This window comes from Papio anubis, chromosome 17 (assembly GCF_008728515.1).
Source record: "Papio anubis isolate 15944 chromosome 17, Panubis1.0, whole genome shotgun sequence".
NCBI lineage: Eukaryota > Metazoa > Chordata > Mammalia > Primates > Cercopithecidae > Papio > Papio anubis.
In genome coordinates, this window is record NC_044992.1 from 7,390,368 (window position 1) to 7,405,733 (window position 15,366).

The window sequence follows — 15,366 nt, forward strand, 5'->3', positions numbered from 1 at the left end:
GATGGGGAGGACTGCGCAGACCCTGGCGAGGGCAAGCCCCTCCCCGGAGGCGCCTGTGGAATGTCCAGGGCTCTGGTCCGCTCCTCGGGATGGGGGGTGCCTAATCCTAGAGCCGCATTCCAGGATAAGGGGGGTGGGGAGAGGCTGGGCCGGGGGAGGGGCAGGAAAGAGGGCTATAAGGGCAGCAGCCCAGGCGGGCGGAATCCAGGCGGGCCATGGCGGATGTCCCCGGGGCACAGCGAGCGGTTCCCGGTGGTGGCCCAGAGCCCCGGGACCCCCTGGACTGTTGGGCCTGCGCTGTGCTTGTAACAGCCCAGAATCTGCTGGTGGCTGCCTTCAATCTTCTCCTGCTGGCGCTGGTGCTGGGGACCATCTTGCTACCCGCTGTCACCATGCTGGGCTTCGGCTTCCTCTGCCATTCTCAGGTGAGCGTGCGTCCCCGGGTGTGCGTGTGAGTGTGGGTGTTGGTGTGTGGTGATGCTGGCGGTGGGGTCTATGGGCCACAACTTCAACCCGCCTGGGCTGTTTCCACCCCGTGCACAGTATGGCTCGGTCGGCTTGGGCCTGACGCCTCTTCTCCCACAGTTCCTGCGCTCCCAGGCACCCCCTTGCACCGCGCACCTGCGGGACCCCGGTTTCACGGCCCTTCTGGTCACCGGATTCCTGCTCCTCGTGCCTCTGCTCGTGCTTGCTCTGGCCAGCTACCGCCGCCTCTGCCTGCGCCTCCGCCTAGCCGATTGCCTCGTGCCCTACAGCCGAGCCCTTTATCGGCGTCGGCGCGCGCCGCATCCGCGGCAAACCCGGGCCTCACCAGGGTCCCAGGCCGTTCCTACATCAGGAAAGGTCTGGGTCTAATGACCCTCGAGTCAAGAACAACCCTGACGGCTGCCCTCGTTCTTACTCGGCCCAAGGACTTGAAGCCCGGCATCTTCCGACCTGCCCTGCCCCCACCCCTGCCTGAGCGGAGTCCTAGCATCCCCTTGGGAGCAGCAGCGTCAGTGGACCCAATGCTGAGGAAAGCCCCCACATCCCGGAAAACCCACTTTCCTTTCACTACCCACATCTCAATCCTGAACATCTGGGCTGGAACCTGCACACCTTCCCCTCAGCCCCGTCGTGAATGGGACAACAATCTCGTGCCCTCCTTTTATGGTGCAGCTCCTCCAGTATTTCCGGGGCTGGGGGGCGGGGCTGGAGGGGAAGGAGTGTCCACGCATCAATAAAGATTTAACGAACTGAACGTGCTCTGCAAACACAGGAGTGGCACAAGTACTATCACCCCTGCCCTGTGCCGAGGAACAGGAAACATGTGCCAGGGCCACAAATGAGCAGAGAGTAGCATCCTTCAGCCCCCTGGCCTTATCGCATTTGTCCGTTCTTCCTGGCCAGAACTCAGAGATCTGTCCCTGACCCCAGGCACCTCCCCATCAATAGAGTGGAGGGGGCCCAGCCTCGGCCGCCTGCCCCTGTTCCCCTTGGGGACCTGAGCCCGTTCTCTGACCCCAGCTTAAAGGAACTCGGTGTTGCCAGGCCGGGGTGGGAAACAATGGGCCTTCCGGAGCAGGATGACACCCCCTCCCGCCACAATTCTGGAGCAGCAGCGTGGGAGGGAAGATGCAGGGGCCCACCCTGGGGCCTGTTGGTGCATCATTCAGCCCTGTCCCCCATCTCTACCCCTGAACTTGAGAGAACCTCTGGCACCCCTGGACATCCCGGTTGGTAGAGGAGGGTTGAGGGTGCTCCCGACTTCAGATGAGTCCTTTCCTCTAGGGGTGGGGTGTGCTATCCCTGTACTGGCATCCCAGCTACACACAGACACAGGTCCATTCGGTCGTAAGTTTAATGAAGTCTGAAAGGTATGCGCCACCGTGGTCAGAGATATGGAGGCCCGGTCAGACTCTCCCTCTGCACCTCAATGGAAACGATGTGGTGTCCGGGTACCATGGCCAGGCCCAGCACACGGGGCTCCCCGGCAGAGAAGGAATCTGGAAAGAAGGATCAGAGGATCAGGGAAGCAGGCCGGCATCAGTCCCGCCCCTCTGAGCCACAAAAACGAGCCCCAGAAAACAAGGGCTGCAGCCAGGCCCTGAAGGGGAAATGCCTTGCGTAAGGTTCCGCCACATTCCCAGGCGGGTGTGCATTCCCCAGGCACTGACCCGACGGCTTGAGGAACTCCTGCGCCGAGCCCAGGATGACATTGCAGTCACGGTCAGTGCAGAGGAAGCAGCCCACCAGTGTCCGTCCATCTGTCATGCGAATGCGCATAGTTTTGTTGAGCAGCGCCTCTAGCTGCTGCCGGGCGCGCGCAGCCGCCGAGTCCTCGCGCTCTCCGTCCGAATCCTGCGCGGGGTGGAACAAGCGCTCAGACCGCGCAGTCCCGGCTGCCCGCCCGCGGAACCACAGCTCCCGGCAGCCCGCGGGGCGCTCACACAACGCCCAGAGGCTGCCGGGAGCTGCAGTTCCCCCACCCCCTCCATCTTGCTGCTCGACTGCCCCTCAATCCCAGAACCAGAGCCCGTGCTAACCCCAGCGCTGGAGCTGCTCTGACGCCGACTGCAACAGCCATTCTCTTCTCGTAGCAGCATGGTCGGTCCAGCTCCGGCCATTTGCCCGGAGGCCTCCTCTGGGCCTTTCAACTTCCTAAGCACCTTTCAGGTTGGGTGGTCCGAGATCTCGCGAGCGCTCCCGACCGCTTTCCTTTCGCGAGATCACCTCTCCTCCACCTCCTAGTCTCCTCGGCAACGGCAGAGATCTCGCGAGCTTCTCCTACTTCTAGCTCTGTGGCTCACTGAAGCGTACCACGCCGGATGTCTTACGATATCGCGAGACCTTTACCTCTACTTTCTTACACATCCTTTAGAAACTCTGAAATTTAGCGAGAATACACTCTCATACTGCCTCCTCCCTTGGTTTTCTGTCTCAGAGAGATAGTCTGTCATAAATATCCCATGTAGCCCAGGCCGCTAAATTAAAACGGAGCGTATTCGTTTTCTGCCCACCCCCAACTCCTGAAAGCGGCGCAACTCAATTACTTGATCCTTATATGCCCCGTGTGGGACTCATACTACGTTTCCCGTGAACACGTGCGGTCCAAGCCTCACCCCCTGATATTTATCTCAGTGGACGGTGGCCGGAAAAGGACAATGGTTTCCATGTCAGCGGATAAACGCTCTCCCCTCGGCTCCCGGACGCGACGGAGGTCGTAGTAGTAGTGAGTGCGTGCTGAGGAGCAAAGGAGTAACCAAGAGAGCCAGTGACTGACAGAGCAAGAGCCATGCCGCGCCGGGGCCTGGTGGCTGGGCCAGATTTGGAGTATTTTCAGCGTCGCTATTTCACGCCGGCGGAGGTGGCCCAACATAACAGGCCCGAAGACCTCTGGGTATCTTACCTGGGACGCGTGTACGACCTAACGTCATTGGCACAGGAATACAAGGGTAAGGGTCACACGTTGGGCCGGGGCCGGAGTGTGTGTGTGTGTGTGTGTGTGTGTGTGTGGGCGCGCGCGCGCGTCTGCCTGGTTCTTGAAGGGCTGGCATTGACCGTGGCTGCTCTTTTCAAGGGAACCTGCTGCTGAAACCTATCGTGGAAGTTGCAGGCCAGGACATCAGCCACTGGTTTGATCCAAAGACCAAAGACGTGAGTTATGCTGAAATCTGGGGTTGTGGGTAGAGGCAATGGAGAGCGGGGATGGGAAGGAAAAGCGGAGGCTAGCCAGAGCATAATGACTGCTCTGATCCCCTCGCCCCAAACCCTCCTTTAAAGATCCGCAAGCACATAGATCCGCTGACCGGCTGCCTGAGGTACTGCACCCCGCGGGGTCGCTTTGTGCACGTTCCGCCTCAGCTGCCCTGTTCGGACTGGGCCAACGATTTTGGGAAGCCCTGGTGGCAGGGGTCGTATTATGAGGTGGGGCGGCTGTCTGCCAAGACCCGGAGCATCCGCATCATTAACACACTCACGTCGCAGGAGCACACACTGGAGGTGAGAACTGGTGACAAGGAGCAGGTTAGAGGGAATGGGGAATCCCAGCAAATCTCTAGGCCGATCTTCAGGGCAACATTTTTTTCCATAACCAGTGGGAGTGTATTTTCTGCCCTTTACATTGAGGCAACTGAGGAAAGCACAGCACCTAGGTCCCCAGGGTTGGTAGTTCTAGGAGTGTCTGGGTCACACGGGGACAAGAGACTCCTTTATAAGCCCGGGAACAGCAGTTTATGCATCTTAGTGATGGTGGTCCTTCAAAACTCTTACACGCCGTTTTGGACAGCAATTGAACTTTCTTTTTAATCTACTCTATTGCACGGATATAGTGAGGGGACAGTTGACCCTTTATGGCCATCTGGTAGTTAGAAGTGGCTGCCATTAAGAGCTGTAGGTCTTTTGGGCCTGTTCATTGCATGCTGGAGTTTCAGCTTTTTTTCTGGGGCCGTAGATTACCTGAAGCTGCTATCTGCCAAGGGAGGCACTTTGATCCTAGTGTGTATATGTGTACACTCCATCCAGAATTCTGGGGGTGGGGTGCTTCTGTGTTCTCCAGGTGGGGGTTCTGGAGTCCATATGGGAAATCCTACACCGCTATCTCCCCTATAATGCACATGCTGCCAGCTACACGTGGAAATATGAAGGGAAGAACCTGAACATGGATTTTACCCTGGAAGAGAATGGGATCCGGGATGAGGAGGAAGAATTTGACTATCTCAATATGGACGGTACACTTCACACACCTGCAATACTTCTGTACTTCAATGATGATCTCACAGAGTTGTAGGAAAGGAGACGTACACTCATGTACACTCAAGACATATTTCGAGTTTGGCTTTTTCTGTGCCTTGAGGAAAAGTGGTGGGGCGGAGGGGTGCCTGGGCCTAGATCTCCATTCCTCTCTAGGAGCTAGCCTGTGCCCTTCTGAAGTGTAAAGGTCCTATTCCCTGCCTTCATTACAATTTGCTCTGAGAAAATCAGTGAATTAATCTTTAGGAATGATACAAGAAGATCAAGTATCTTGGTTTAGGGAGATGTAGAAGAGGATAGTCAGAGTTCAGGCAGAACTGTTTGATAGTTAAGAGAGAGTAGTTCTACAGGGGTGAGGGATGGAAGGACTTTTTTGGCAATGATGGAAATGAGATGTCTGCAGGAAGATGGGATTTACAAAGACAGGAATAGGAAATGTTTATCATTGACCACACAAAGCTGGCTTATCTTACTTGTAGAATAGTATTTGGCAGCTGAAACCCAAGGGAAAGAAAGGAAGTGAGTCATTATAGGCAATTCAGGCTAGATATTATGCTGGGTACTTCATATACCCTCTCCCCCCACCCCCCACAAAGAGAAGGGGTCTTGCTCTGTCACCCAGTCTGGAGTGCAGTGGCAAAATCATGGCTCACTGCAGCCTGGAGCTCTTGGGCACAAGTGATCCTCCCACCTCTGCCTTGAGTAGTTGGGACTTTGGGTGCACGCCACAATGCCTAATTTTTAAATTTTCTATAGACACAGAGTCTCACTGTGTTGCCCAGGCTGGTTTCAAACTCCTGGGCTCAAGTGATCCTCTTGCCTCAGCCTCCCAAATAGCCTCTTCAAGACAACTACCCTATAAGGTGGATTACTATTTTACAGATAAGTCCTTTGAAACTTTGAAAAGTTTAATAGCTCAAAGGCACACTAGGTAGTACCACTAGAGCCAGAATGCAAATTCAAGTCTACCCAACTCCAAAGTCCATGTTCTCTCAATATAAAGGGACCATCTCCATGTCTAATCTCATGTTAACATTTGTAACCACTGTTCTCAGAGCAAGTATTTGGGATGTGGCTTTTTCCTAGGCTCCTTGCACAATAGGAAACTGTGGTCCTATTGTACAGTTAGCAGTTAGTGTCTCTGGGAGTTTGCAGAGTTCTCCTGTGGTGAAGAGGAGGCAAGGAAGGCTAAGTGTCAGCTAAGCAATAGCTACTGGGGCTACTTCCTTGTTAATCCCATACCCCAAATTTCTTTCCTGACCTTTTTGGGGCAAAGAGGTGGGTATTTACTAACTTGAGGGAAAACTAGAGTGGGGAAAAGGCCAGCAAATTAGTGACACTTTGGTGAGGGAGAAAAAGGAGGCAGTTTGCCACTTGGAGAAGATGAGGAAGACAGGGTTGCAAGATGGTGACTCCAAAAGAGAGAACTTGACAGGGGTAATGTAAAGAGAGATGTTAAGTCAGTCAGAAAACTCTCCTGGTGACCAAAAGAGAACCACTATCGGGGGCAGCGGCTAGATTTGGTCTCCTTTAACTTAAGGAGGGGAGATTTGAGAATGACAGGCAGGTGAACTTCCTGGCAGCAGCAAGCGAAACACCAATCAGGAGGAGTTCAGTGTGCCTTCTGGCAGGGGCATCAGGGCCCAGCGCAGGAGAAGGTGACACCTGTGACATACCGTTGGGCTGTATAGGTGTTCTGAGGGGCTATGGGAGGCATGAACAGGAAACATTACTGTTGGCTTCAGCAGTTATCTGAATTTACTGTGAGGTGGAGGATTTAAATCTAATCCCATGGAATGCAGGAGTCCGTGAATTATCTAAATCAGTCATTTTGATCTTTAATCAACTCTGCAATTACGTGTACCTTGTTTGCTCAATTAAACCCTGAACTATTTGAGAATGAAGGCTATGCTGTTCCTCTAGTGCAAGTCTCAGGGCCTGTCCTGTGCCTACGGGATGTCTTCATTCTGCCAAAGTCTGTCCCTCTTCCAGAGACTCCTACTTCAATGCCTCTTGCCAGAAACACATCCCTTTCCTCACACATTCAGTCACTCATCAAGTGTAATCTGTCTCCTAAATATCTCTGGAACCTATCTTCTTTTCTCCAAGTTGCCATCACCTCTTGTCTAAACTGCTATGGAAACTTCCTAACCTGTTCTCCCATTTCCACTTCTGCCTTCCATGCTGTAGTAAGAGTCAGCTATGAAAAACAAACCTAAACATCAAACTTTCCTTAGCTTCTTCAGTGGCTTCCACCTGCTTTTGGGATAACGTCCTAAATTCAAAGACCTTGTATAAATCAGGCTCCTCTCGCAACACTCCTCTTTGTTCTCTACGGCCCAGACACTGGCTTTCAGTTCATTACATGTCTTGCAAGCCGCGGAGCCCTCACACACTGTCCTCTCTGCCTGCAACACGCTTCCTTTCACTTTCTGCCTAGCTGATCCTAAATGTTCCTTCCTCAGTTCTTTTCTTATTTCTTGGTGGGTCAAGACTTCTGATAAATCGGTTAGCACCATGCATTTTCCAGAGTTTTTGTTACAATTGTAAAATTATGGCTGTAATAGGCTGGCTGTACTGCTAGATTGTAAGCTCATGAGGGCAGAGATCTTGTTCACATCTCGCTCACTGCTATATTCTCATTGCTGAGCACACAGTTGCTGCTCAATAAATTTTGAATGAACTCAAATGTTAAGTGAACTCATCTGTCTATAACTAGTGGGGGGATGTTGTGTCCTAGTAGGCAAGGAAGGACGGAGGAATAGGATGTCTGGTTCCTGTGCTACAGTCTCTATCCACAGGATTCCCTTTCCCTGCTTCCCCTAGACCCCAAAACCAAAAGTTATTCCATAGAGTATCTCTGGCCAGGTGCAGTGGCTCATGCCTGTAATCCCAGAACTTTGGGAGGCCGAGGTGTGAGGATCACTTGAGGTCAGGAGTTCAAGACCAGCCTGGCCAACCTGGCAAAAGCCTGTTTCTACTAAAAATCCAAAAAATTAGCCGGGCGTGGTGGCGTGCACCTGTAATCCCAGCTACTTGGGAGGCTGAGGCAGGAGAATCGCTTGAACCTGGGAGACAGAGGTTGCGGTGAGCTGAGATAGCGCCATTGCACTCCAGCTTGGGCAACAAGAATGAAACTCCATCTCAAAAAAAAAAAGAGGGTCTCACTAGATTTTTTGGGGCCAATCCATCTGTCATTTCCCCATATGGCCACCAGGTGGCTGTAATTACTTACAGAGTCAGGGAGACAAGCCTGGAGGGAAAACCCTTCCAAAGTTAGGATGGAAAGGTGGCCCTTTCCATTTATAAGAGGACATTTATAAGGGGGAGGGAAGGACAGGAAAACAAGGGAAAACCACACGGCCACCGTTCCATTAACATTAGGTTTATGCCCGCTTTTTTTTTTTTTTCTCACAAGCACATGGCAGGAAAGGAGGGCAGTTAGGAATTCATGGGATAGAACAAAAAGGGGGTCCTGATTACAGGTATGGGAGTGTACAGGGCAAGGTATGGAGCTGACAAAGGGATAAAGACATCAAAATTTTTAAAAATAATGTAATGCATTCATTTATTAATACTTAAAAAAAATATTTCCAGTAGGCACTGCTTTGTTCTCTAAATAGCCAAGTGGATATCTACATGAGGATTATGTAAATAATGCTTTAGCCTAAAACCTAGAGAGCAAACAGAACATGAATGCAGGGTCCAAGTCCCCTTGTGGTAGTCTCTTTTGCCTTGGAGGGTGGTGGGTGGAGGGTGGAGTGCTGAAGGGAAGGCTGCCATCCCCAGTGAATCACAGAGCTTCAAAGGACTCAACTGGCAAGATTTCCCACAGGTGAGGTCCCTACATGCACATATTACTGGGGGTCATAAAGAGGCATATGTTCCTTGGAGGAAGCTTGCCTGCTCACTGGGATAAAACATGCACACATGAAAAGGTAAATGAACATAGTACATGATAAAGGACTAAGATATGGTATAGAAAAGTTTCTACCCTTACGGCAAGTCACAGGTGGATTACTAACCTGGCTGTCCTGAAACTGTTTCTAAATACTCTGTGTGTGTGTGTGTGTCTGTGGATGTGTATTATTTTTGGAAAACGGTGCTATAATTTCCATCAGATTCTCCAAATAGCCCAACCCCCTACTCCTACTCCTGAAATAGCATGCACACACACACATACACAACAATAATTGAAAAAGCCTCAAAAGTCAAATATCAAAAGTGACAATACAATGTGGTCCCAATATTCTGGCACCTGTCTCAATGGTCTGCCTCAACCTGTGGCAGAACCATGGCAACCCATGGCAGAAATTCCTAAAGCTTTAACCTTTGGGGCTAAATTTATGACGAGTCTCAGGTGTTTTACTACTGTACCAAATGTTAATCTGGCTGTACCTTGGAGCTGAGTAAAGGGATCTATCATTTGGTCTTGATACTATAACATCCAATCATACATCAGGATAAGGTTAATGCATCTAGCCCCACAGCTAAGTTTAGGGAGATCACATGGCTGGGCTGCTGTTGGGAGAACAGCCACTTGATGATGGGCCAGTAGAGCACACGGTTTAGCTGGAAGAAAGCACACAGAATTTGAAACCTGGCTGATCTTTATCCTGGAAGCCAAAGATTAAGGATTCAAAATACAAATAGATATGCACCCCAAGTACTAGGTATTCTAGGCACACAGGAAGCACTAAAAAGAAAAAAACAAAAAGCTGGTGAATGAATAAGTGAAGCGAATCCATCAAAGTGGGGATGGGGGTAAAGGCTTAAGTGCAGTGGTGTGATCACAGCTCACTGTAACCTCAAACTCCTGAGCTCAGGCAATGCTCCTGCCTCCAAGTAGCACCACCATACCTGGCTAATCTTTTATTTTTGGTAGAGACAGGGTCTTCCTATGTTGCCCACACCGGTCTCAAACTCCTGGCCTCAAGCAGTCCTCCTGCCTAGGCCTCCCAAAGTGTTGGGATTATAAGCACGAGCCACCGTGCCTGGCCAATATTTTAAATAATTTTGTACCTAGACTGGGTGTGGCAGCTCACACCTGTAATCCCAGCACTTTGGGAGGCAGAAGGATCACTTGAGGCCAGGAGTTCAAGATAAGCCTGGCCAACACAGTGAAACTCTGTCTTTACTAAAAATACAAAAATTAACCAGGTGTGGTGGCAAATGCCTATAATCCCAGCTACTCAGGAGGCTGACGCAGAACTGCTTCAACCCAGGAGGCAGAGACTGCAGTGAGCCAAGATCACGCCACTGCACTCCAGCCTGGGCAACAAAGTGAGACTCCATCTGAAAAAAAAAAAATTGTGTGCATGAAGCAAAGTTTGTGTTAACTACTTGTGTGTAGAATGTTCTACTTGTGGTGTCGTGTAGGCATCTAAAAGTTTCAGATTTAGGAGGATTTTGGGTGTTAGATTAGGGATGCTCAACCTGTACATACACATGCCTATATATAAACATATTATGAATAGAGTGAAAGTACTATAAAGACACAGAATCACATGAGAATGACAGCTGAATGATCAGAGGCATATCTGAGGAGATGCTCACATGACTCATCTGTATTACCTGTAAAGCTGCATTTACCAACATTAATCCTCCCAACAAACTTAAGGCATAGGTACTATTTTCATTTATACCGAAAAACAACACTGAAGCAGAGAGAGGTTAAGTAACTTGCCAAAAGTCATACAATTATTAAGTACCAAGGTAGTCATAGCCCATCCAACTAACATACCGCCTCCCTGCATGTCAAACATAGGATGCTATTCTAGTTACCTACCACTGCTGTATTTTGCCAGTGAATCTGCAAGATGGGTAGGGCTCAGCAGGGATGGCTCACTTCTATTCCAAAAGGTGTGAACTGGGGTGGACTGTTGGGAGCTGAGGATCCACTTTCAAGATGGCTCACTCAAATAGTTCTCAGTGCTGACTATCAGTTTTTCTCCACATGAGCCTTTACACGGGGCAGTCTGGGCTTCCTCACAGCATCCCAAGAGAACCAAGAGGAAGCCGAATCATATGACCTAGCCTCAATTCCAAGGGGAGGGAACTACTCCCACCTCTCAGCGGGAAGAGTCTCAGAATTACACTGTAAGAAGAACATGTGGGATGTGAGACATTAATGTGGCCATATTTAGAAAGTACAACCCACCAGAGATGCACTGGAGGTAAAAGGGGTTATCCAGCCCAGTCTAGGGAGGAGTGGAGGGGTGGTCTTTGAAAGGTTGTGTGTAGGGGAGATAGGGCATTGATACTTGAGCTGAGCCTTTCTTAAAAGCCTAGGTTGGAATCTTGGCCCTATCATGTATTCAATTCATTAAAATGATACTGAGCATCTGTCAGGCAGTCCTGGAAACTGTGGATACAAAAGTTAATGACACAGTTTCTGCCCTCTAGGAGCTTAGAGTTTAGTGGGAGATTCACAGGAAGTTTGTGAGTCTCTTAACTTGTCATCCTGCTTCCTTATTTACACATTTGCCACAGAGAACTTTTTTTTTTTTTTTTTTTGAGATGGAGTCTCACTCTGTCACCCAGGCTGGAGTGCAGTGGTGTGATCTTGGCTCACTGCAAGCTCCGCCTCCTGGGTTGACGCCATTCTCCTGCCTCAGCCTCCCGAGTAGCTGGGACGACAGGTGCCCGCCACCACGTCCAGCTAATTTTTTTTTTTTTTTTTTTAGTAGAGATGGGGTTTCACCATGTTAGCCAGGATGGTCTTGATCTCCTGACCTCGTGATCCGCCCGCCTCGGCTTCCCAAAGTGCTGGGATTACAGGCGCGAGCCACCACACCTGGCCGCCATGGGGAACTTTTAAAATTCCCATGTTAAGGTTAAGTCTTCAAAGGCAACCTACTTCTCTTAAGATGAACTTAGAAACCCTTACCATGGTCCAGAAGGTAAGATTTGGCTCTTCCAGGCTCTTCTTTGTCTCCCACATTGGCCTTTCAGTTTCTGAAATGCCCCCCAAGCTTTGCGTCAGAGCCTTCCTACATGCTGTTCCTCTGCGTGGAACACTCCGCCCACCGCTCTTCAGCTGGCCACCTGACTCCTTAAAGTTGCTTAAATGACACTTTCTCTGATACCTCCAATTATGTCAAGTCCTTTAACACGCCCTCCCCAGGGTGCTCTGAAATGTCATAATTATAATTAAAATATTTAGGGTAATTCACTGTTTAATGTCCATTTTCTTTCCTTCTTAGACTGTAAGCACCATGGGGGCAAGGGCCACATCTCTTATTTGTGAAATACCCAGCACCTAGCCGAGTGCCCAGCCCAGAGCAGTCACTCAATAAATACAGAATGAACAAATATTTGGTGAATGCTACAAAAGAGCTAAGTATGAAACACACATCAGGAGCACCTAACCCAGTCCAGGGGGGACCAAGCCTTCTGGGGAAGTATCATCTTAAGCTAAGATTTGAAGGACAAGGAGGAGTCAGTCAAGTGGGGAGGAAGAGGACAAGAGATAGGTGGAAGAGAGAATGCTTCCTGCACAGGATAAGAAGAAATGCAAACGTAGCTTGGAAAGTGTGGAGAGCTCGGAGGCAGAAGGAACCGCTGCATGGTAAAGCTAAGAGGAAAATGGGAGGCAGGGGGAGGGAAGCCAATGAGAGATGCTGAGTCAGGCCAAATCATAGAAGGCTTTGTAAACCAGGATAAGTTTTTTTAAAAAATTGAGACATAATTCACATATCGTAATATTCATCCTTTTATAGTGTACAATTCCAAGTTAAGTGTTTTATGTTTTGTTTTGTTTTGTTTTTGAGATGGTGTCTTGCTCTTGTTGCCCAGGCTGGAGTGTAATGGCATGATCTTGGCTCACTGCAACCTTCGCCTCCCAGGTTCAAGCAATTCTCCTGCCTCAGCCTCCTGAGTAGCTGGGATTACAGGTGTGCGCCACTACACCTGGCTAATTTTTGTATTTTTAGTAGAGACGGGGTTTCACCATGTTGGCCAGGCTAGCCTTGAACTCCTGACCTCATGATCCGCCCGTCTGGGCCTCCCACAGTGCTGGGATTACAGGTGTGAGCCACTGCACCTGGCCCAGAGTTAAGGGTTTTATAGAGAGAATCACATGATCAGATTTGCATTTTCAAAAGGTGACTTGACTACAATGTCAAGAGAGAAGGAAATGAGGGAAAGTGGAGACAGAGAGACTGGCGCTAATGCAGTAGTCCAGGTGAGATCCAAAGGCAGCCACAACTAGGTTAGTGGCAGTGGAGATCAGAGAGGAACTGAAGTTAAGAGAGAATAGGAGGACTTGATCATTTGGGTAGGGGTCTAAGGCAAAGGGAGGAGTCAAGGATGACACCTGTGTCTGGCCTGGATAACTGGGAGGATGGTGAAAGGAACTGCTGGAAGAGGACTTTGGGAAGGAAAGTGATGAATTTTTAGTTAGCTGTATGAGGTAACTCGGGGGCATGCAGTCACATGTCCAGATCTTATTGGATATATACGACTGGATCCTGAAAGACAGCTCTGGGCTAGAGTTATGGGTGTGGGAATTATTGACAGATAGCAGCTGTAGCTAGTCACGGATCAGATCCCCTTAAGGGTGAAGTGTAATCTACGTAGAGGTTTGGGGAGGAGGAAAGGACACTGGAAAAGAAGAGCTAGAGGGATGAGAGAGGCCAAGGGGGAAATGTTGCCACAGAAGCCAAAGAGAGAGCATAGAAGAGAGGGGAGCGGTCAACAGCATAAAGTGCTCCATGGAGATCACGTAAGATGAAGACCTGAGCGACCATGGATTCTGCAAATAGGTCACGGTGGCTTTGTTAGAGAAGCCAGGCTGCAGTTGGACAAGGTATGCATGGGATATTCTTAGAAGAAATCCAAATGCAGAAAGGAGGAGTGTTCTGGCTTTATAACCATGCACAGAATATTTAAATACCTTCCTTTGGATTCCGTTTCTTCAACCATAAAATACAGATAATAGGAAGTAAGGTGACAGTAGGGCAACAGGCAAGATCCAGGACATGGTCACCCTAAAAAGATGCTACCTTATAGTGTTGTTGAGAAGATTAAATAAGGAATGGGAACCTGCCCAGCACTATAAAGAGTCCTTGGAAAAGACACTCAGAAAGCCTTAGTTTTCTTTCCCATTCCTTGTGCTAGCCATTCTTTATTTAGTAATGAATCCTCCCCTCAGGATTTTAAGATTTGGCATTTTTCAGCATCCAGGTAACATCTGACATGATCAGAAAATTACAGACTGTATCTGTGACTAACATTCAGTTTCCAACCTAACAATAGTGTTTATTCCTCCATTAGGAGAAGTTTTTGAGTCAAGTAAAATATGGTTTGTTTCATATCATGCCAGAATTGAGCTTCTTTACACAGTGATGAAAGCAAGGGAATGGGGCCAATTACTGGGAGAAGAGTAACTAAAGTCAGTCCTTTGCTCCTAAAGGAGTTTAAGGTGCTTAAGCTTTCATAACTCAGGTTGTGAATCTTCTCACCTTGCAATCATCTTAAGTGAATCTCTGAAGAGAGAAGTGGCTAACAGTAAACTTGATGGTTTAGAGTAACAGCTACCAATTATCGAGTACCTTATTACAGCCAGTGCTTTATGTAAGTTAGCTCACGTAACCCTCACCACAACCCTTTGAGATAGGCATTAATACTGCTGTTTTACAGATGAAGGAGCTGAGACTTGAGGGATAAACAGCTTGCCCAGGGCCATAGTTATTAAGTGGCAGAGCTTGGATTCCAGGTGTTACCTTTCTGACACCAAAGTTCAAACTCTTCCTCTAATGAAGTGAGTGGATAACTTTATTATTGACTCTGGGATACATTTTAGGAGTTCTACAGTTTTGGAATATAGAATAATTTGATTTTAATGTACTAATTATATCTCATTCAGTCTGAAATAAAAATGATTCTCAGTTGAGTACAGTGGCTGATGCCTATAATCCCAGCACTTTGGGAGGCTGAGATGGGTGGATCACTTCATGTCAGGAGTTCGCACCAGCCTGGCCAACATGGTGAAACCCCATCTCTACTAAAAATACAAAAATTAGCCAGGCTTGGTGGTGAGCTCCTGTAATCCCAGCTACTTGGAAGGCTAAGGCAGGAGAATCACTTGAACCCAGGAGGCAGAGGTTGCAGTGAGCCAAGATCACACCACTGCACTCCAGCCTGGGTGACAGAGCAAGACTCCGTCTCAAAAAAAAAAAAAAAAAAAAAAGATTTCCTTTACAGACTGGAGTGCTAGATGGCAAAAGGGCCCAAGAGCAAGTGAAGGACCAGGTAAGAGGAAGCCAGTGTGGGTTAGCATTTCCCATGACAAATTTATAACCTAAAGGATAGTTAATCAGCTGGGAAAAGTGTGCAATTCTGCCAGAACAACTGGGGCTTGAAAATAGATGAAAAGCAAGATACTTCTAGCTGGCCAGCCAACAGAAAACTATTAAGAAATTGTTAAAAAGCAATGTCAAATGGGAAAAAGTTTGGTTTTTGCCATTTTGTATAGGACTATTCAGTTTCCATCATAGTGGTCAATCGAAAAAGATCTACAGTTGGGCATGGTGGCCCCTGTGCTTGTAGCCCCAGCTACTCCAGAAGCTGAGGTGGGAGGCTCGCTTGAGCCTGGGAGGCAGTTGCTGCAGTGAGCTGAGATCTCGCCACTGC

At 48.9% G+C, this 15,366-nt stretch overlaps 3 protein-coding genes across 8 annotated transcripts in view; 2 read left to right on the forward strand and 1 right to left on the reverse strand.

The window, feature by feature from the left end:
- The first annotated feature begins 53 nt into the window (after nucleotides 1-53).
- On the forward strand, nucleotides 54-1,253 carry TMEM88 (transmembrane protein 88). Of its 2 annotated transcripts, none has more exons than XM_003912283.5 (2): nucleotides 54-425; nucleotides 586-1,253. In XM_003912283.5, the coding sequence occupies exons 1-2, from the start codon at nucleotides 216-218 to the stop codon at nucleotides 853-855; spliced, it is 480 nt and encodes a 159-aa protein (XP_003912332.1). In that variant the 5' UTR covers nucleotides 54-215; the 3' UTR covers nucleotides 856-1,253. The 2 variants fall into 2 exon arrangements, with proteins under 2 accessions (XP_003912332.1, XP_009187852.1); XM_009189588.4 differs by having other exon boundaries at nucleotides 160-425; nucleotides 912-1,253.
- A 569-nt stretch (nucleotides 1,254-1,822) lies between these two features.
- The window catches only part of NAA38 (N(alpha)-acetyltransferase 38, NatC auxiliary subunit), a 30,308-nt gene continuing 16,764 nt past the window's right edge, over nucleotides 1,823-15,366 (reverse strand). For 2 of the 3 annotated variants that reach the window (XR_002517964.2, XR_004179335.1), the window contains exons 3-4: nucleotides 2,157-2,340; nucleotides 1,827-1,985 (exon numbers count right to left, since the gene is read on the reverse strand). Coding sequence is in view for 1 of the 3 variants with exons in the window: in XM_003912291.3 (XP_003912340.1) it covers nucleotides 1,873-1,985; nucleotides 2,157-2,340; nucleotides 2,526-2,606 (378 nt within the window). In the remaining 2 variants the exon portion in view is untranslated. Of the gene's footprint in view, nucleotides 1,986-2,156; nucleotides 2,341-2,525; nucleotides 3,031-15,366 lie in introns of those variants that run through there. The other variant, XM_003912291.3, reaches the window with a different exon arrangement.
- LOC101012449 (cytochrome b5 domain-containing protein 1) overlaps nucleotides 3,107-15,366 on the forward strand; it is a 28,203-nt gene continuing 15,943 nt past the window's right edge. For 2 of the 3 annotated variants that reach the window (XM_009189589.3, XM_017950320.1), the window contains exons 1-4: nucleotides 3,128-3,434; nucleotides 3,560-3,636; nucleotides 3,763-3,981; nucleotides 4,538-4,709. In XM_009189589.3, coding sequence (XP_009187853.1) covers nucleotides 3,275-3,434; nucleotides 3,560-3,636; nucleotides 3,763-3,981; nucleotides 4,538-4,709 — 628 coding nt within the window. In that variant the 5' untranslated portion in view covers nucleotides 3,128-3,274. Of the gene's footprint in view, nucleotides 3,435-3,559; nucleotides 3,637-3,762; nucleotides 3,982-4,537; nucleotides 4,710-11,936; nucleotides 12,302-15,366 lie in introns of all 3 variants that reach the window. The other variant, XR_002517963.2, reaches the window with a different exon arrangement.

Excerpts from the sequence above, each read along its gene's own strand:
- TMEM88 (XM_009189588.4), top strand. The coding sequence starts at position 216 with ATGGCGGATGTCCCCGGGGCACAGCGAGCGGTTCCCGGTGGTGGCCCA. Across the intron at positions 426-911 it reads GCTTCCTCTGCCATTCTCAG|GACTTGAAGCCCGGCATCTT; the intron begins GTGAGCGTGCGT and ends ACTCGGCCCAAG.